This window comes from Manacus vitellinus, unplaced genomic scaffold, assembly GCF_001715985.3.
Source record: "Manacus vitellinus isolate BGI_N305 unplaced genomic scaffold, ASM171598v3 scaffold_1_pilon, whole genome shotgun sequence".
In the NCBI taxonomy this organism is placed as follows: domain Eukaryota; kingdom Metazoa; phylum Chordata; class Aves; order Passeriformes; family Pipridae; genus Manacus; species Manacus vitellinus.
Window position 1 is genome coordinate 19,705,524 of NW_021939396.1, and position 20,406 is coordinate 19,725,929.

The 20,406-nt window shown below is 44.7% G+C and overlaps 1 protein-coding gene across 2 annotated transcripts; it reads left to right on the forward strand.

The window, feature by feature from the left end:
- Nucleotides 1–1,133: 1,133 nt before the first annotated feature.
- On the forward strand, nt 1,134–19,229 carry RRM2B (ribonucleotide reductase regulatory TP53 inducible subunit M2B). Of its 2 annotated transcripts, none has more exons than XM_029959351.1 (9): nt 1,134–1,166; nt 4,103–4,258; nt 5,924–6,040; nt 6,982–7,115; nt 8,706–8,800; nt 10,756–10,889; nt 14,556–14,660; nt 16,360–16,473; nt 16,963–19,229. In XM_029959351.1, exons 1-9 carry the CDS (start codon nt 1,149–1,151, stop codon nt 17,113–17,115), a joined length of 1,026 nt encoding a protein of 341 aa, XP_029815211.1. In that variant the 5' UTR covers nt 1,134–1,148; the 3' UTR covers nt 17,116–19,229. The 2 variants fall into 2 exon arrangements, with proteins under 2 accessions (XP_029815211.1, XP_029815210.1); XM_029959350.1 differs by lacking the exon at nt 1,134–1,166 and adding an exon at nt 3,876–3,995.
- The last annotated feature ends 1,177 nt before the right edge of the window (nt 19,230–20,406 follow it).

Sequence of the window (20,406 nt, forward strand, 5' to 3'; positions counted from 1 at the left end):
TGCCCCTGGGAGGTGTCTCAGCTCCGTTCTGGTGTCTCCCCAGTATAACCGTGCTAAGCCGGGCCGCGGTGTGCGACGGTCAGGGGAAACCGTGTGGTCTTCTGAAACCCTTGTGTCTCATCAGTACTCATTTCCAAAAACAGGTGTACCATGTTAAATACAAGCCTAAGAAGCCCCTTAATGTTTCTCCCTGAACAGTGACATGCTGTACCCACAGTGGAGAGGCACATGGCAGTCAGTCCTGTGCATGCCCTTGGATGTGTGGAACCAGCGGGTGTTGTGCTCCTCAGAGGCTGTACAGCGCAAGCCGTCTCTCTCACGAATGCTGGTGGTCTTCCCAGTCTCCCTGCTAGCATGGCTTGCACTGCCTACAGCTAGCCTGAATGCTTTGGGAGCTCATGGGATGTATGTGCAGTCTCTTACTAGGGTTCATAGTATGTGCCACATGACAGTGCTGGCTCTGCCAGCACCTTTAGCTTTTTCCTTGGCTACAGCTGATACGCAGCATGTAACTGTGATACTTGCACATGTAGCCCAACAGCTCTTGCTGTGGGGTGATGGTTGTATGTTTGTAAATTTGTTAATTATTTCCTAGTTTGCTGATTCTGAAATTAATGGAAGAAATTTTGGTACCACTAAGCAGTCTTTGTTGTCCATTTGCTTTATTGACATCAGCAGAAGAGTTGTTTCTAGCAGTTGCGGAATAAGTGGGATATGACGTATTGGAGTGTGTCCAGCAAAGAGCTGATGATTAAGAGACTGCAGCATCTGTCATATGAAGAGAGTCTGTGAGTGCTTGGTCTCTTCAGCCTGGAGAAGAAAAGACTCCAGAGGCTCTTGTGAGTGTGTAAATAGCTGATGGAGGGAATAAAGGAAACAGAGCCAGGTGCTTCTCAGTGGTGTCCCATGATGGGACTAGGGGCATTGGTCACACACTGAAACACGGGAGGTTCCATTTCCATGTAAGAAAAGAGTTGTTTATTCTGAAGGGGGAGATAGTGAAACCTCATCTGGATGTGGTCCTGAGCAATGTGCTGTGGCTGATCTTGCTAGAGCGTGGGTTGGCCTGTGCCCACCAGCTTCAGCTCTTTTATGTGTTTGAGTCACATTGTCTGAACAGGGTGAAGCACATACACATAATAAACTGGATGCCCTTTGTTACTGTGGTAAGTGTTGACTGTTTTATGTGCCATCATAGGATTAAGTAAAAGATCTGGGGTGCAGATTGAGGGCAGTGTTGACCTAGTGGTTGTTACTTTCTCCTGCTCCTCATACCCCTGCCAGTGCCCTGTGGAGCCAGGAAGGCAGGGCTGGGAAACCATTTTGCTCCTTCAGCACGAGGTGGTGGCTGCTCAGAATTCCCAGCAGTGACCAGAATGTGCAGTGCATCTGAAATCGAGTTAGAGAAGATCTTCCCTGAATTTTCAGCTGAGTTGTGCCAAGACATGTTGGTACATGCCTGTGTTAACAAACAGGCTAGGTAACGAGTATTACTCTGGTAAAACTTTTGCTGAGAGGAATGGAAACCAAAATGGAGAGAGATGGGACTGTCCTGTAACTAGCAGCCTACCAACTTGGAACCTGCCTGTGAAACTCCTCTCTACCCCGGAGGGGGATAGTGGAGGTCAGATGTAGGCTGAGTGGGAGGTTTCAGTATGGTGTAGTTTCTGTGGCTGATCTGTCCTTTTTCAAAATTAAAAGCCCAAAACAACTAAAACCATGTAATTAAAAAAATTTTTTTATACAGTTTGTAAAACTACAGGCCAGTCAGCCTGATCTGAATTCCTGGAAAGGTGATGGAATCTTCAGGCCACCTCTAAGCACGTGGAAGACAGTTATCATGAGCAGTCAGTGGGAATTCACCAAATGGAAATCAAGCTTAAGCAACCTGAATGCTTTCTATGATGGGACAAGTGGCTGTAAGACAAGGGGAGAGCATTGGATTTTGTCTGCCTAGACTTCAGTGAGGCTTTTGACAGTGTCTCCCGTGATATCCTCATAGGCAAGCTCAGGAAGTGTGAGCTGGATGAGTGGATGGTGAGTGCCATTGAGCACTGGCTGAATGGCAGAACTTGAAGGGTTGTGATCAGTGGCACAGGGTTGGAGGCCTATAATTAGTAGTGTCTCCCAAGGGTTGATACTGGGCCCAGTATTGTTTGACTTATTCATCAATGACTTGCATGAAGGGGCAGATGCCTCCCCAGCAAGTTCATTGACATCACATGACTGAGAGGAGTGGCTGACTCCCCAGAGGGCTGTGCAGTCCTTCAGAAGGACCTCGACAGGCTGGAGAGATGGGCAGAGCAGAACTATCTGAAATTCAACAAAGGCAAGCGCTGGGTCCTGCACCTGGGGAGGAATAACCCCCTTCACCAGTACAGGCTGGGGCCACTGTGGAGGAGGATCTGGGGGTCCTGGTGGACCACTGCTGTCTATGAGCCAGCAGTGGCTGGGCTAACAAGGAAGACTTTTGCAGCGTTTCCATTTTTAAGGATGATGATAGATGCAGAAGCAGATCGAGATGTTGGCTGCCTGGCAGGCCCTGAGAAGGTGTGTGCTAAGACAAGGTGCCATCCCCGCTGAGCCCAAATTCTTCCAGTGGGTTACTGAAATCATCTCTGTGTCCTGGGAAATACAAAAGGTCTTGCACTCTCATGGTCTTCAGCAGAGACTTGGCAAGATGATGCTGGGAATTTGTCTCATGTAGTTGAATAATACTTAAAAATATAATAAAGTGGTAAAATTGTAACCCAGAATATGCTTCCTGATATGTTTTCTTTGGGAATCTGTGGTGCCTATGCCAGTTTTGCAATGTGTGTCTGGGTTTTATTTGTTTTCTTAAAATGTAAGTAGCTATGTAAATAAAAAAAAATGTAAGTAGAGTATTTTCCAAGTTGAACTACAGGATTACTTTTTATTATGTGAGTTGTTACAAGCAGATGGGTAGGGAAAAGACTTTGGCACCTCCTAGGAGGGTAGTAACAATGGTATTCAAAACCTTTAGCTCCCCTTTCCTGCTGTATTATGTGTAATACTTCATATACTGCCTGTGGTTGGTTATCCTCTACAGCAGTGTCAGTGGGATCTTGGAACTGACCCAGAAAGGCATCCTGCTGGCTAAACTTCTGATCAGTCACCAGCCCCTCTGGAGAGGTTGCAGTATGCTGTCCTGACAGCTCTTCACAATTGTTGTCTTCAGTAGGTGCTTGCTGATGTGCCTGGTAGAATGCTGCCTGGAATTGGTCCTGGCAGTAGATGTCCTCAGCTGGAGGTGAGGTGAAGGCCCTGCTCATAGAGTGCCCTCTCTGTGCTGCCTCCTAAATGTCAGCTGTCCCCTCTTTGGCCAGGCTGGGAGCTCTCTGAGGAAGAGCTGTGCTCATGTGTTCTCTGGGAGCCCACAGAAGGATCAGGGTGGAGATGAGTGACTCCAGGCAGAGGTTTTCCTGCTACCAGCTGTTGGAAAGAGAGTCACATAGCTGCATATTGGCCCTTGAGGGAGAGCCTCCAGAGCAGCCTACAGCGGTGTGCGGGCTGCCCTCTGCACACTACAGGGTTGCATACACAAACCTCCATGCTGAGACTCGCCGTGGCACAGGGCTGTCCTCTATCAGTTGGGATTAGTTTCTGTGATCTCATGGCATTTTTAAGCAAGTCCATCCAGGCCCCAGTGGCTCAGTGTAAAGCAGATGTCTGTGGGGTACCCTGGGCGATGAGCCTGGTGGAGCTGTGCTGGCTGTGGGCTGCAGCTCTGAGCGGTGACCTCACACGTGTGAGTACCACTGCAGCTGATGTTGTCTCCCAGGGCAGGTTTCCTCCTCATGTTGCAGAAAGGCTTTGTCTTTGGCACACAGGTGTCAGGCACTTCCTGGCACAGGCACAGCTGGGAGAGGGTGTTTGGTGTGAGCTGTGCTGGAAAGAGCCGGTGGACAGGCAGTGCTGCTGCCCCAGGAGCACGGATGGAGGGCAAGGGGGCAGGTACCCCAGGGACTGGGCAGGTGAGTGTCTGTGTGACACGGGTGGCCTTTGAACCACACCTTTGAGATGTGGGGAAGAAGAGGAATAGGTCATGGTAACTTTAACCAGAACTGTGCTTTATTTTCAGAGCTCCCCACCGAGTGCTGCTGAAAATGGCTCGGACCTTGATGAGGAGCCTCTTCTCAGGAAGAATCACCGCCGCTTTGTCATCTTCCCCATCCAGTACCCAGACATATGGAAGATGTATAAGCAGGCTCAGGCCTCCTTTTGGACAGCAGAAGAGGTGAGCCCTGGGCCCAGTGGGTTGGCACAAGGCACTCAGACCACTGGTGTCCTGGTGCTCCTTTCCCAGCTCTGCTGCTGGCTTCTGTGTTGTAAGGATTGGAGTTAATGGCATAGAACAAGGGATGCCAGCACCAAAACAGAACTCCCTTCATGGACAGTGGAAAGCAAGCTGCTTCCACAGGGCAATTCAGCAGAGCTGATTTAGGTGTTTGGTTTAAGATGAGGTGGAGTTGTATCCTGGGTTGTTCCTCTGGTTATAGAGTGACCCTAAGCTGGATAGCTGTGAACTGTGGTCACATAGCTCCTACCCTGCTGTGATGTCTGAGCCTGCAACTAACTCCTTCCCCTGTAAGATGTTCTGGGCAATTTCAGGTGAATTCTGGTTTTTAATGTTAGGCATCTAATTTCCAGAAAGATTGTGTTAATCAGAGACACTTGCTAAAAATGACTCCTGATTGTTCTGGTGAGATGCTTGCCCTGTGTTACAATGCCAGCTGTAAGTTCTTCCCTGAGACTGCTGGTCAGCCAGACCTGAGCAATACTTGGTTTGCTGTCCTTGCAGCAGTGGAGACTTCTGAACACTGCTTTGCTTTGGAGAGATTATCTACAAGGGGAGCTGTTTGTTGCAACTCTAAGCTTATGCAGCCTTTGCTCGTTTGTGAGCAGTGATCTGCAACTGCAGAGAAGTGAAGTGAAAGGCTCTAAATAGTCCAGAAAGTGTCCTGGGATGATGAGGAGCAGTGGTTCATAGAGGTACTATTCCATTGCCTGCCTGGAAGGCTTGCTGCCCTGTTGCAGTAAACGTTGATTTAAAGCATTAAAGAAAAGGCATTTGAACTCCTGCCTCACCAGCATTTCCCTTTTACTATGTTACTGGTTCCTTCTTACACTGTCCTACCATCTGTGAGTGCATTTCCAAACGAACTGGAAAGTTAACTGTAAAACTGGTTTGTATGTGTTTTTAGACACATGTATAAGTGTACATGTTTATATTCACACATGTGTACATATATATATATGTTTTTAGGCCTCTGTATTTTTCACACCTGGCCCTACTTAACTGTTGCTGTGGTTCAGAAATCCCTCAAACAAACAAACAAACAAAAAAGGCCCATGGGAAGGAAGCTGTGGTTTTCTGCTATGTCTAGAGTTTGGTCTGGTAGACAAGAGCAGTTGCACAGCTTTTGCTCCATGCCGTTCTTCAACAGGATGGAGGCTGAACACCTGCCAAAGGCAAAAGTCCCCTCAGGCCATCTTTTGGCACACTTGGGTATAGCTTGCTTGGAGTATCAGCATTTATTTCAAGTAAAGTTTAAATGCCTCAGAGTGAGCTCTGCTTATTGGTGCATGTTCATACTCATGACAAAAAGATAGTAATATTTTTCAAAATCTGATTTATTTATTTAATAGACACTGATTTTTATTCCATGTTACAAAAATACAAGCTGTGAAACAAGCACATGATATTACTGTTGCAGAGAGAGACAGCAGTACTTCAGTGTGTCTGTTGTCTTTTACAGTCACATGTATTTAAATTCTCTGCATGTAAAGATTTGAGAGCAAATGCCAAAACTCTGCCTCGGTTATTTGACTGGGCTGCTTCTGTTCTTACAGAATGACAAAGTCAGAAGTCCAATAATGTTTTTCTTTTTTTTTTCATTAGGTTGATTTGTCAAAGGACCTTCCTCACTGGAACAAGCTCAAAGCAGATGAAAAATACTTTATCTCTCATGTTCTGGCATTTTTTGCAGCCAGTGATGGAATTGTAAATGAAAACCTGGTGAGAAAGATTTACAGAAGGATTGAATGCTTACTCATTTTATTGGCAAATTGACTTTTCATTTTAGCTTTCTCACATTAATGCATAGCTTTATTAGATGTGTACTTTTTTTCCTTTCCACATCACCTTTGCCAAGGGGAACAAGCAGCTTGTTCTTCTGGGAGCAGTATTTGATTTAAATTGGGTCAACTGGGGTCATCAGGACTCCAAATCACATTACTCTGGGTACTGTTTTTAGGTTCAGCCCCTGCTTGTCTGTGTTGATGCACATTTCTGAATGACTTAATAGAACCCCACATTTTTTCCTGTACTCATGTCAAATGGGAAGTAGCGAATACAGACCATGGCTGTGCCATGATCTGTACGGCCCATTTTGGTAAAATCCATTTTGCTCTCACTGAATGGCATCCTAGGACCTTTCAGGGCTGCAGGTGAGTGCTGTTAGAAAGGTGGGGAAATCTTTCTGCTGCAGTCTGTTCTGGGCTGGAGAATATCTCACCACAGGTTAGCAGTGGTATCTGTCTGCAAAGGCCCAGTTTAAATCTCGAATGTTTATAATGCGTAGAATATACGTGCACATATTGCACGAACATGTCTTATGTCATATTGTTTATTTTTTTAAAGACCAACAAAAAGTCTGAGGCTTTGTTCAGTATGAAATGTTTAGCATTGCAATATTTTGCTATTCTACTCCTGTATATGTATGCTCTCATGCTTCAGCTTTCTATCCAATACATGTAAGAGATGTATTTACTTCTAGTTAGCTTGCTTTATTTTCCTCTGCACTACACCTGTGCTATTGACATACCTCTGAACAAAGTAGGACTGAACTGCTCCCATCTTGTCTTTGTGGCAGAGATCTTTTGTCTCTCCTTAAGCTCAGAGTAGTGTCATGCAGGACTGTTTTACTGTACTCATTGTCATGTTTCTGGTTTTGATAGGTGGCACGCTTTAGTCAGGAGGTGCAGATCCCAGAAGCTCGTTGTTTCTATGGCTTTCAGATTCTCATTGAGAATGTTCACTCAGAGATGTACAGCTTGCTCATAGACACCTACATCAAAGATCCCAAGAAAAGGTAAACCTCTGAATGTGTTACAGACCCATGGGAAATCTGTCACTTAGGCCAATGGCACCGTATTTGGGCAGCAGCATCTGTCTCCTGTTTCATACTGACTTACTGGGGGAGTTGGGGAAGGTTCCTTAAAGTTTTCAAGGCCTGCATGCCTGACCCCCAAAATATAGAGGAGAATTACTGACCAAAAGACTTATGTGAGAGTGTCACAAGGTTAGTTAATATTTGTATAAATCTTTGCAAGAATTGCAGACTCTGTGAAATGTTGTTAAAAGTTAGACAAACTCCTAATGGTTATTATGCTGATGTGGTTCTTGCTCTCATATCAGCAAAGGATTAGCCTGAGGAAATTGAGTGCTCATGATCCAGCTGGTGTTTGTAATATACTGTGATCAATGTATTGCATCCTTGTGACATTTTTGTTGTCGGTGCTTTTTCATACAACTTGAACTGCTTATTTTTGAAGGATTGGGTTCTTTGGATAGCCCAGTCACCTTTGTTGTCTGAAGAACTTGCTAGTCCAAACAGTAATACATTTGAAAAGTAACACTTTCCCTCAGAGACTCCACCATGGTGATGGTCAGCCAGAGCTTGGTTTTCCATGGTGGCATCCTGTGTGGTGACAGTGGGAGAACTGTAAAGTTTCCCTTCATCGTGGGAACAGAGTCTCTGTGTGTGGGAATCCAGTTCCTTTTGTTAAGCTGGGCAAAATGAGGTTTTGCTCAGTGGGTAGGCTTGAAGTGACTGGCTTCAAGTCTGAGAGGCAGTGTGTTATGGTGGGTGAGCACTCCTGGGATGGGTTTGAGTTCCCTTCCCCTCTCTGCATCTCGCCTCCTCTGAGCCCTTGGGTTTGTTCTTTCTGCACATCTGCCTCTCTCTGCCCTTGCTGTCAGATATCATGTCGTGATTTAACCTGTCAGGCAGCTAAACACCACACAGCTAATCACCACACTGCCTGCCCTCACCCAGTGGTATGGGGAGAGAACTGAGGGAAAAGCTAAAATTCATGGTTTGAGATAAAGGCAGTTCAATAGGATGGAAAAATAAAATAATAATAATGTACAAAACAAGTGATGCACAATGCAGTTGTCCATCACCTGCTGACTGATACCCAGCCAGTTCCCAAACAGCAGCTCCCAGCCAGCTTTCCTCTTAGTTCATGTTCTGAGCTTGACATCATATGGTATGGAATATCCCTCTGGCCAGTTGGGGTCAGCTGTCCTGGCTGTGTCCCTGCCCAGCTTCTTATGCCCCCCAGCCTACTTGCTGGTGGGGTGGTGTTGGAAGCTGTAAAGTCCTTGGCTTAGTGTAAACACTGCTTAGCAACAACTAAAACATCAGTGTGTTATCAACATTATTCTCATCCTAAATCCAAAACAGAGCACTGTACCAGCAACTAGGAAGAAAATTAATTCTATCCTAGCCAAATGCAGGACAGATCATCACTCCTTTGGGGTGGGAATAATCTCTTAACTTGGGTTAGTTCAGAGCCTTGCATAATGGGATCCTCTGTCTGGTTGAGCCAGAAGGGACAACCAGGGCAGATTTGCATAAATCACTGTTTTGATGTTTTACCTCTATTTTCTTCTGTAGGGATTTCTTATTTAATGCTATTGAAACAATGCCCTGTATCAAGAAGAAAGCAGACTGGGCTCTGAAGTGGATTGAAGACCGAGAATCCACTTTTGGTGTGTAGCTTCTTAAAAACTTTTTTCCGTTGCGTATTGCAAACTAATCCTCTGTGAGTAAGCTGCACCCTTGGAACATGAAATGAAGTTCTCCACAGATGTAGTGGTTTCTGGGTCTCTGGTTTAACTAAAGAACTAGAAGGAACTTCTAGTGAGCATGTATGTTTTTATCTTCAGCTAATGAAATATAGTAGTGGCAGTACCCCCTGAAATTGTGTTATGAAAAATGCTTATGGAATTCTCTGTCTTTTTTTTTCTTTGTACCGAACAACTCTGGTTTCTTCAGTTTTTCCTTGTAGACCTTATTTTTTAGTTTTGATTATTTCTTCCACTTGGCTCCGATTTTGTACTCCAGTGTTCAGAACTGGGTAGCTGAAGTCCAGGCATTTTCTGTGTTCTGTGTTCATTCCACATAGACAAATCCATGGGGTTTTTTTTGTAACTGAGGCTGGACAAAAAGACTGAAGAACCATCTGTTGCTGGTGTTTCTGGTTTGCTATTGGAACCAGGTTTCTAATTTTTGTATCTCATTTCAGAGCTGTGACACTGGCTCAGCTTCCATCAGCACAATACAGGGCATCCTTTCCAGTGTTCTGCATTCAGCTTACAAGGTCGACTCTGAAGGGCCAACTGTAGCTGAAATGCATAATGGGTGGACTGGTGAATTTTTTAAACCAAACATCCTCTGTATTTCAAGAAAGTATAGGAGATGGAGAGATTCAGCCTGACAAGCAAAACAAATCTGAATATCATTCTTTTGCAGCATCTGTTGTTCACACTGTTGCTTGAGTGGGGTTCTTTTTTGTTGCTGTACATTGTCCTGTCCTGGAGTGTCCCACTCCTTCCTCAGTCTCGCTTTGCTTGCTGTGTGTGGAGCTCCTTCATCATCTCCTTCATTTGGCTCCCAGCAGTGTGGGGTGTGCCAGGAATCAGAACATTCCCTAACTCAAAAAACTACACTCCCCCTGCTCCCTGCCCCCAAACTTCGTGCATTCCATCCACACTCATACTCAGTCTCGTGCATCATTAAACTATATTGTATGAGGAACCTTTCTCCCCTTCTCTATAGAAGTAAACTGGGAGATTTTTAGTGTTGCCAGAAAAATTCTTTCTGTAATAACTTCTGTGATACTTTTGTGTTGCTCTCCATGCTTTTTTCCTAACTTTCTTCAAATGAACCAGTAGTTGGCATATGTATCTCATAGAGGAAGTGGGACGTCTGGCTATTTTGCAGTTATTTTCTTTTTTACACAAAATTCTGTGCAGTTCTCACTGGGAAAAGGCACCAGCACTTAGTGCAAAAGCCCTTCATGTTAGAATATACCCAAGGATCTTGTGAAGTTTTTTAAAGTAGTGTACATGGAATGGTGTGTCTTTAAGCAGTCAGATGGTCTTATAGTCTGAAGAAACACACACCTGTAGAAAACAGGGAGAACTGGAACCAAAAATGCTATGCTTTCCTTGGATGAAGGGTGGGATAACATAAATAGTTTTTTGTGTCTTGATGAATTATGTTCTGTCTCCTACTCTTGTAAGAATATGGTTTTATCTAGATTCTCAACAAGCAGAAGGTGTTAGGTTTTTTGTTTAATTTATAGGAGATTGGGTCTTGTCTCAGGTTGTCTGTCAGTTACACAGCCGTTTTCCTGCCTTTTAGGAGAAAGAGATAATGGAGTACTAATGTCTTGGCCACAATTATGTTCTTTCACTTCTGACCCGCAGCAGTTTCAGTGGGTGCCCTCGTTCTTCAGTTCTGCTGGGGTTGCCTGTGGTTGAGTCCTGTTGGGTTTGTAGACCCTGTATGCCTCGGGATCTGCTGAAGGATGTGCTCAAAAACAGCACCTAGTGCTGCAAAGGGGATTGTTCCTCTCTGGCATTAGTCTGTCTGAGGGTGTATCTTGCTGATGAGCAATACAGTAATTTGTGTCTAACAAAAACCATGTTATGTTAAACAGGTGAGAGAGTGGTTGCCTTTGCTGCAGTGGAAGGCATCTTCTTTTCGGGTTCCTTTGCTGCTATATTTTGGCTGAAGAAGAGGGGCCTGATGCCTGGACTGACTTTCTCCAATGAACTTATTAGCAGAGATGAGGTAATGTGGCATGTCCTACATACTGTTTGGGAAAAGTGAGTTTCCAGGGGAAGGGCAGGATTATATTCATGAAGAATGCATAGTGTTGACAGAGAAAGGGGAAAGAAGCAGACTTCTAGCTATAATTATAGAATCATAAAATCATTTAGGTTGGAAAAAACCTCTAAGATTGCTGAGTCTAACTGTTAACACTGCCAAGTTCACCTCTAAACCATGTCCCTAAGTGCCACATCCACATGTCTTTTAAATACCTCCAGGGATGGTGACTCAACCACTTCCCTGGACAGGCTGTTCCAATTCTTGACAGCAATTTCCATGAAGTTGTTTTGATCTAACACCCTGTCTGATGGAACTTGGGGCCATTTCCTCTTGTTCTGTTGCTTGTTACCTGGGAGGAGAGGCTGACCCTCACCTGGCTACAACCTCCTTTCAGAGGTTGTAGAGAGCAATAAGGTCACCCCTGAGCCTCCTTTTCTCCAGGCTGAACACCCCCAGCTCCCTCAGCCACTCCTCATCAGACTTTTGCTCCAGACCCTTCACCGGATTTGTTGCCTTTCCCTGGACATGCTCCAGCACCTCAATGTCCTCCTTGTAGTGAGAGGCCCAAAACTGAGCGCAGGATTCAATGTACAGCCTCACCAGTGCTGAGTACAGGGGGACAGTCACTGCCTGGTCCTGCTGGCCACACTGTTTCTGACACAGACCAGGATTCCATTGGCCTTCTTGGTCAGCTGGGCACTCTGCTGCTTCCTGTTCAGCCACTCTGAACCAGCACCCCCAGGTCCTTTTCCACCAGACCACTTTCCAGCCACTCTTCCCCAAGTCTGTAGCATTGCATGGGCTTGTTGTGACCCAAGTGCAGGACCCAGCACTTGGCCTTATTGATCCTCATGCAGTTGTTCTCAGTCCATTGATTCAGCCTGTCCATATCCCTCTGCCTTCCTACCCTCCAGCAGATCAACACTCCCACCAAACTTGGTGTCTTCTGCAAACTGACTGAGGGTACACTCGATCCCCTTTCCCAGATTATGGATAAAGATGTTAAACAGGACTGGCCATTGGGGCCAGTAACATATATATAGCATATATAACATAACATAACTGAGCCCTGGGGAATACCACCTGTTACTGGCCACCAACTGGGTTTAACTCCATTCACCACCACTTGTTTGGCCTGGCCATCCATCACTCCCTTCCCCCACTGTTAGGATCGGGGAGAGAATCAGAAGGGTAAAAGCTGGAAAACTTGTTGGTTGAGATGAAGAGAGTTTAACAGGGAAAGCAAAAGCTGTGCACACAAGGAAAGCAAAACAAGGAATTAATTCCTGTGAATAAAAACGAACTCTATCACAGCCAAACTGAGCACACTAATGCATATAGTATTATTAAAAAGGTGAACTTCTTAGATTGAAGGGGATGTTTGTTTTCCTCTACTGTGAAGGGAGGCAAAGGCCTGGCTGCTCAAGGACTGGGGTGGAATTGCATGGTCCCCAACTGTAGTGGGTGCTGGCTGAAGCAAGAACCTGGCTAGTGTGTGACTCTGAGCCTTCAGGCAAGTTCAAATGGTCTCCTTGTACCACTCCCCACTTGCTCCTAGTTGTGGGTTCCGACGGTTGCAGTCAACCGCCTGCCTCTGTCACTAGGCCAGCTGTGGCAGGTCACTGCAGAAGCAGCAGATACTGACCCTCTCCATGTTCTTGTGTTGCTGCACAGCAATAGAATCTCCTGGGAAGGGGCAGCTACAGATCTGCCTTAGAGGGGAGTGCTTCTTAGCTTAAGATGTGAGGGGTCTGAGGGGCTGCATGTGATCACACCAAACATGGCAAGCCGTGTGCTGACAAGTGCCCCTTTCTTTCTCTGCTTCCTGCCAGTTGGCAGCTGTTGCTTGTGGTTGAGGCTTGTGCACCACACTACTGACATTGCTGTCAGCACTGAAAAAGTGGAAAGACCGGTTTTGTATGCAGTATAAGCATGCTAGTGGTTGTAACTTAAAAGAGTTGGTCTGAAAGAGTAAAGAGCTTTATCGTAATGGAAGTAATTTTCATGGGTTAGATAAACTGATTTGAAAGGAGACATCTTACAGTATGTCTTTAAAAGACACTTGAAGAAAGTGATATGATCAGTAAGTAAAACCAAACAGTTCTCCAGCCTTGACCTTCCTTGAGTTATTATGAACGGATCCATTTGAGTGAGGAAGGACTTGTTTGTTAGAAGGATCACTTACAGGTGAACGAGTGTAACTGTGCTTCTCTGCAGAGTTGAGCACCAAAAGACTGAATTTTTCTTGGGCTCTGCTGGCATAATTCCAACTGCAGTGCTGTTATGAAGGGCAAGGCTTGGTGCACACAGCACCTGCGCTGAAAACCAGGAAATGCTGTTACAAAAGCAATAGCAGTAAAAAGAATCCACAGTGGAAAGCTGCACAAACTGTTTTTTGATGCACGTGAACAGATAAATGATTAACACTCAGTATGTTTTTTGAGCTGGAGGCTCTGTTCCCAGGCTGTTCTTGAGCTGGTGCATCTCTGATTCTGAAAGGTGCAAAGCTGGTGGGAGCACCAGTCAGCAGAGCACACTGGTTCATTGGAGAAGCCAGGCATATCCTGCATCCTGCTAGTGATGTTGCCCTGGACATGACAGCAGCAGGCAGCTAAGGCTGTCCCTAGAGGCAGGATATTTCCCAAATTGTGGTATTTCAGGGCTGTTTCATGACCTGAATCACAAGGGTTTTATAGCCTTTTCAAAAAAATTTTCACTTCTTGGTTTTGTTTTGACCCTTGTTAATGGTAGTACTGGATTGTCTCGTAGCCCATAGTCTGCCAAATCCTTCTGACTGGTTTTCACTCCGGATGTGCCATCATGGTGCTTATTGGCTGTAATGACCACCTTGCTGTTGAGAGGAAAGACAGTAGCACAGTGCTCCTTTAGTCTGGCAGTGGTGGATATGGCTGAAGCCAGAGGCTCAAGCTGTAGCCATGCAAGTCAAATGGCAACCAAGGCACCTTTTGGAGTAGCTGTCTGGTATTGTGAGGGGTTGCTTATCTCCTAATGTTATCTTATCTTGACTGGAGGCTTTTATGGAAATCCTGGAAAAGAGCACAGTTTATGAGGCTCTGTGCAGAATAGCTGAGTGAAACATGAAGGTGGGATTAGTTGGGGCAGGGATGATTTGTTAGTCTTGGATTTGGTGACTCTAATCTGAATTTTTCTTTCTTAAAATACTGTTAGGAGAATCAAGGGAAGAAATGATACTGAAAGAACTTAAACCAAGTATTTTGAAGCGAAGAGTAGGTAAACAGTCTATTTTAACTTGCAGGTAGTTGTGCAGGTCTTGATGTAGGAGTCTTTCTGCAAAATCATCTCTTATGGGAGGCAGAGACCTAGCAAGGCTCTGTGTAGGATCCCTCACAACAGAGCAGCCCTCAACAAAATTTTACCTGAGAAACATGTATGCTGAGCATTATTTTGGCGTAGGTGGCATGTACTGGATTTGAGATGTTACTTAATTGTAAACTGAAAATATGCACTACATGTGATAACAACAAGACTGTCAAAGAAGCAGGAGGCTAGGAAGCTTCAATCCAAATGAGGCTGCCTCAGGGTAAGAGCAAACTATGAGAAGGAGGGTAAAACTGACTTATTTTTTTCATTGTTCTCTTATTTCAGGGTCTACACTGTGATTTTGCTTGTCTAATGTTCCATTATTTAGTGAACAGACCGTCAGAAGAGCGAGTCCGTGAGATCATCATTAATGCTGTTGAAATTGAGCAGGTAAGTCTGACTATGACAGCATTATGGGCAGTGCAGGACCAATCTGATGTGTGAAAATAAATAAATTGCTCTTTCAACTTTTGGGATTCCATATTTAATACTTGGCTTAGACCTGAGTCCCTGATGCATCATGCTATACTTTCCGTCTTCCTTAATGGTAACAGTAAGAGTCAGAGACTTTCTGAACGTGAGCCAGCAGTGTGCCCAGCTGGCCAAGAATGCCAGTGGCATCCTGTCTTGTATCGGGAATACTGTGGCCAGCAGGACCAGGGCAGTTATTGTCCTCCTGTACTTGGTACTGGTGAGGCCACACTTTAAGACCTGTGTCCAGTTCTGGGTCTGTCACTTCAGGAAGGACATTGAGGTGCTGGAGGGGCCCAGAGAAGGGCAACAAAGCTGGTGAAGGGTCTGGAGCACAAGTCCTGTGAGGAGTGGCTGAGGGAGCTGGGGGTGTTTAGCCTGGAGAAGAGCAGGCTCAGGGGAGACCTCATCACTCTCTACAACTGCCTGAAAGGAGGTTGTAGCCTGGTGGGGGTCAGTCTGTTCTCACAGGTGACCAGCAACAGGACAAGAGGACATGGTCTTTAGCTGTGCCAGGGGATGCTTAGGTTGAACAGGAAGAAGAATTTTGTCGCAGAAAGGGTGATAAGACGTTGGAATGGGCTGCTCGGGGAGATGGTGGAGTCACTCTCCCAAGAGGTGTTTAAGGAAAGACTGGACAGGGCACTCAGTGCCATAGTGTAGTTGACGGGGTGGTGTTTGGTCATAGGTTGGACTTGATGATCTCAGAGGTCTTTTCCAACCAAATTGGTTCTGTGATTCTGTCATTCAGTTGTCAGGCAACTGGGAGAAGCTGAAGCTGGTAGCTGGCTTCTTTCCTAATGACAGTAGGGAAGAAAGGGTGTCTTATTTGATATTGAATAGAATAGTTCCAGTTGGAAGGAACCTACAAACAATTATGTAGTCCAACTGCAACTGTCTCTTAGAGAAGAGTTTGCTTATCTTGGGCCTTTAAGGATCTTTGTTTCTTCTGCTTGTCCTCGGGAAAAGGCAGGGTCTGTTCTGGCCATGTGTACCATGCTGGGTTTTAACTCCCTCTGAGACTCATGTCGAGTTCTTTCACGTGAAGTGCTACCCATCCACAGGTACAAGTTTCTGCACTGCTGAGTGTTTGGCAGGATTTTAGTTTGGTCTTTCTTTTCTGTTGTCATCTAACTACTGTGATGATTACAAATTCCCCAGCTTTATCTCAACAACACTGACAGGTGCCTAAACATATACATGACTGGGTTCAGCTCACACGTATATCACTACTTCTCTGATCTCTCATTCTGTAATGTCTGGAAGCCAAGGAAAACTGGTGATTTCTGGATCTATTCCTGGTCCCACTACTATGGTCTGTAGGTGTTATTGAAGTTAGAGCTTAAGCTTATACTGAAGCTTAAGCTGGGGGGGTGGGGAAAAGCAGATGAGAGGGCAGTAATAAAAATCCTTGTGCCTTTTCCAGAGCAACATGCTAAAAATAAAGGAAGATACAACTACTGAAAACAGAAGACACTTTTTGAATTTAGTGATGGAAGACAACTGCCTGGGGAGCCTGGGACATCATAAATTCTGTTACTGTGAAGCACAGCTGTCTTCTCTCCTTTCTCTTCTTAAATTTCATTTATCTAAATGTCACCTGTATTTTAACTTCTAGGAGTTTCTGACAGAGGCATTACCTGTAGGTCTGATTGGAATGAATTGCACCTTGATGAAGCAATATATTGAATTTGTCGCAGACCGGTTACTAATGGAGCTCGGATTCTCAAAGGTAGGAGATGCAATTGCCCCGAATGCTGGCCTGCCAGTGCAGCCCAGGAAAGCTGTCACCACAAAACACTCTCTTATCATGCCTGGGAGCAGGTCATATTTAGCACATGGACTTTCTGTGGGTGACAGCTGAAACCACGGTATTAATATATCTGCTTCACTGTTTAAAAGAATAAGAACAGTTTAGGCCATTGTTTCTCTTCAGCTGCTTGGCAGGTTTGTAATGGAAAGAGTAAGCTGTGCTCAAGTGCTGCAGTCCTCAAAGAATAACAGGCAACTTGTACTGGTGAACTTCACCACAGACCAAACCCCTGGGAGTGGCAGTACTGAATTTGCTTAGACAGGTGTCCATAGATCCGACAGCATATTGCAGCAGGGATGGTCTAGTTTGAAGGGATTTTACTGTTTTGTTTGTTGGTTTTTTGTTTTTATTTTTAAAGCATTATTTCCTTATCAGAATCAGCACTGTAGTACTTTTTTCCTTCCCCAGGTCTTTCATGCAGAAAATCCTTTTGATTTCATGGAGAATATTTCTCTGGAAGGAAAAACAAATTTCTTTGAGAAACGTGTTTCGGAATATCAACGTTTTGCTGTTATGGCAGAAACAATGGACAATGTCTTCACTCTGGATGCAGATTTTTGATAAATAAATAGTGACTGCTTCCTGCTCCTCGTTTCCCTTTCTACTGTGAAGTTGACTTAATTTCATCTCCTGGAATCAGAGTCTACTGGGATTTTTTTTTCTGGGTTTTCGTGTTGTTTGTCAGAGGAGTAAATATATTTCTCTCTGTGTCATTTGAAAAAAAAAAAAAAGGAGGGGGATCATTTTTAAAAAATTTATATGGCTTTGTAAAAAGATGGCCTTTTTAAGATTCCCCTGACTCATCTGCTGTCATTGCTGTCTTTAAAAATTACCTGGATACTACTACTTTTTTAAGACTTTGGTAGTGTTTTAAGAAAGCAAACTGCATATTTACCTCATGTTATGGTATTTTAATCTGAAAACCAGATGAGGTATCACTCTGTATAAATGTTGCAATAAATTATTTTCATGTTTATAGATTTGGTCTTGAGTAAAAGCTCTTCCCTTTCATCCTGCTGCAGATAAAGTAATAATTGAATGGGGGAAGACATTATTCAGGTCGGAACTATAAACCCAGGAATAAAGTTTGATCTCCCCTCTAACCCGGGTTTTGTCTGAAAAATGTTTTACTCTGGTTGAAAAGGTGATGGGTCTTGGTAAGTGTTTAATTCAAATACATGCAAAATTAGTCTTACAGCTGTTACTGAGCAAGTCAGTGGACTTTGAATGATCCTTGAAAAGGCATACCTCTTAACAGAGGAGAAAAACCACATCCTGTAGTTCTTTGGCTTGTGCAGTCTGTTTTTCCCTGCTTCACTGATTAAGTGCCTTATTAAGCAGTCTGTAGTTGTGCTGAGTTGTAATCGGCATCTGACACTGGAACAGCCACCTCTGGGTGTTGTCCATCTTTCTCTGACATGCTGGGGGAAACCTCGGTTTCACTTGTGCATTGATGGGGTGAGAAGACATATCCCTCCAAGGGATTTTCCCTTGAGGTGCTACAAACATACTGCTTGGGCAGTAAGGAAGCACCAATAATGTATGAAGGTAAACCAAGTTGTGGGTTTAATGTGAACCATTGGAACCGTTGTCACAGAAGAAGAAGAAGGTATTAAACCTTTGAAAAACAAACCTTGAAGTAGTATGGATTAGCAGTATTTTACAAAGGACTGTTGTTTGGTTTTTGGTGTGTTCCAGTGTGTGCCTGAAAGCTGTTTGTAATTTTTTGACATCACATGCAGAGAATGGAGCAACTGAAGAATGGCTCACGTGCTGCAGTGATACTTGGGGTGGAAGGAATACTATTCAGTTGTAGATGGTTTATCTGCGAATAGACACGCTCATTTCTTTTCAAAGGTGAAGTGAGTGTTTACACAAGCTAGACAAAGCTTTATTAAACCCAAGAGTTTTTCATAATGTTCAGCATTTTGTGTGAGAGCTTTTATAAGTCTTATCATTGCAAACATCTTTTGCTGCTTTCGATAGGCCTGGCATGAGGTGAGCTGACAGCCCAGGGTTATCGGTGATGGGATGGTCTAAGTGTTATTTCCCTGTCAGCCCACATCAGCCATAGCCCTGGGTACCTGAGTTTCATAAACAGGTTCACTGCCTTAGCATAGTTCTTAGTGAACAATTGTCCCTGCTGTAAAAATAAGCAGTAAAACTGACTCTGTTTGGTCTCTGTAAAAGATCAGGAGGATATACTGATCATGGAAATGGGACAGCTTTTTTTTTCCTAGAGAGGAGCCTGCATCATTTGACATAAGCTACTTGGAGGAGGGCAGAGGGCAGCCTGGAGAATACAGAGAAAAGATGGAACCAGTGTCCCTAACTAATGTCCTGCAGCTGCAAGAGAACTGTGGACTCAGAGAGGAAAATCAAGCGCCTTTTGGAAATACTGTGTGGATAGGGAGAAAGAGAAAATATTGTAAATGGGTCTGTTGTTGAGTAATGGAACCTGTTATGTCACTGAACGCACTAAAAAGCATTTGTTTTGAGTGTTGTTAATTAAGATGAGAGTATAGAGAGTATTCAAATATGAAACTGCAATGTCCTCAGGTTCTGTAAATGTATATGAGATACCAAAGTCTGGTACAACAGCTCCCACTCAAATTGTGTGTAAAATATGTGTATAGTTTCAATAAAATGTGAGCGTGGAGAGAACCGTGCCTTTACTTACAAGTTTCATGCTTCCTTGTGAAATCCAAAAATAGAATTGGGCTGTGACAGTCGGTATTCACACCTTTTGGGTTGTGGAAGAAAGTTATGAGTGCTCCATACATTGTCTTGTGGTTTGAGAGCTCTTGACTTGCTATTTCTTGTTTCTGGGAATGGGGTTTGCAGTCCAGAGAGAAAACAGATGTTTTGAGTTGGGTTTTTTTGTTTGGTTGGTTGGTTTTTTGTTTGTTTGGGTTTTTTTCTGAAATTTTTTGTCTCAAGGAGAAATCTCCTAGGAGTCCCTAAGATTCAAAGAAGAAAGATTGCTAAAATATATTTTGAGTGGGTGGCCCCTGATATATCAAGGGCATCATGCCCTCGGGGCAGGCACCCTTACTGCCTGGGCACAGCATTGCAGGGTTCAGCCCCCTGAGCTGGGGCTGGCTAGGCACCCAGCACTGGGCAGCTGGGGCTGAGCTGTCAGAACTTCACACCTGCTGGTATCGGTGCCCTCAAGGCTGTCAGGTCAAAAGTCTTACTCCTGCTGCCCCTTTGTGCCTCCTTCAGAGGCACAAAGGGCACAAGATCCCTTCCTCTCCCACTAGTGGGAGAGAGTCTGGAGAGCTGGGTCTTGGACAGAAACCTAATGTGCCTGTGAGGGCTCTGGTGGACAAGGTGGGTCTGGCTCTGTGTGTCTGGCTCATGCTGTGGCCATCGCAGTCAAAAAAGCCTGATGGGGGCGTGTGAGGGAAGTTGTGATTTGTCGCTTCAGTATATGTGGTCTGTGTGCTCTGGGTTGGAGTAAGACTGACGTGTGACTTCCATTATAGTCAACGGGACAAAGAAGGTGCTTCTGGAGGGGTTGTCTCACGGTGAAGAACATATCTGCAATGGTCAGATGAGCAGAAACCTGTCTGGGGGCTACAATAGGAGCCAAGGCTCATGGGTACAGTCACACCTTTTAAATTCCAATTTAAACAAGAGGCCATTTGACTTGATTGTCAGTAGCCACAAGCTGACAGTGTGCTCCCAGCCCTGCACTCTGGCCACGAAAGCACTGTGGAGTGGGGTAGGTCAGTGACTACTCCCAGACCTTGCTGGAAAAGGAAAGAAAGTGGGTGAAAGCAGGGCAATTAGCAACCTCTTTCTTAGTGTTTCTGGATTGGTAAAGATTTTAGCAGCAGATGAGGATAC

Bases quoted from the DNA above. Each gene is read 5' to 3' on its own strand.
- RRM2B (XM_029959350.1), top strand. From the start codon at position 3,957: ATGGAGGGCAAGGGGGCAGGTACCCCAGGGACTGGGCAG. The intron at 3,996-4,102 runs GTGAGTGTCTGT...CTTTATTTTCAG, and splicing joins GTACCCCAGGGACTGGGCAG to AGCTCCCCACCGAGTGCTGC. The intron at 14,661-16,359 runs GTAAGTCTGACT...TTTAACTTCTAG, and splicing joins ATGCTGTTGAAATTGAGCAG to GAGTTTCTGACAGAGGCATT.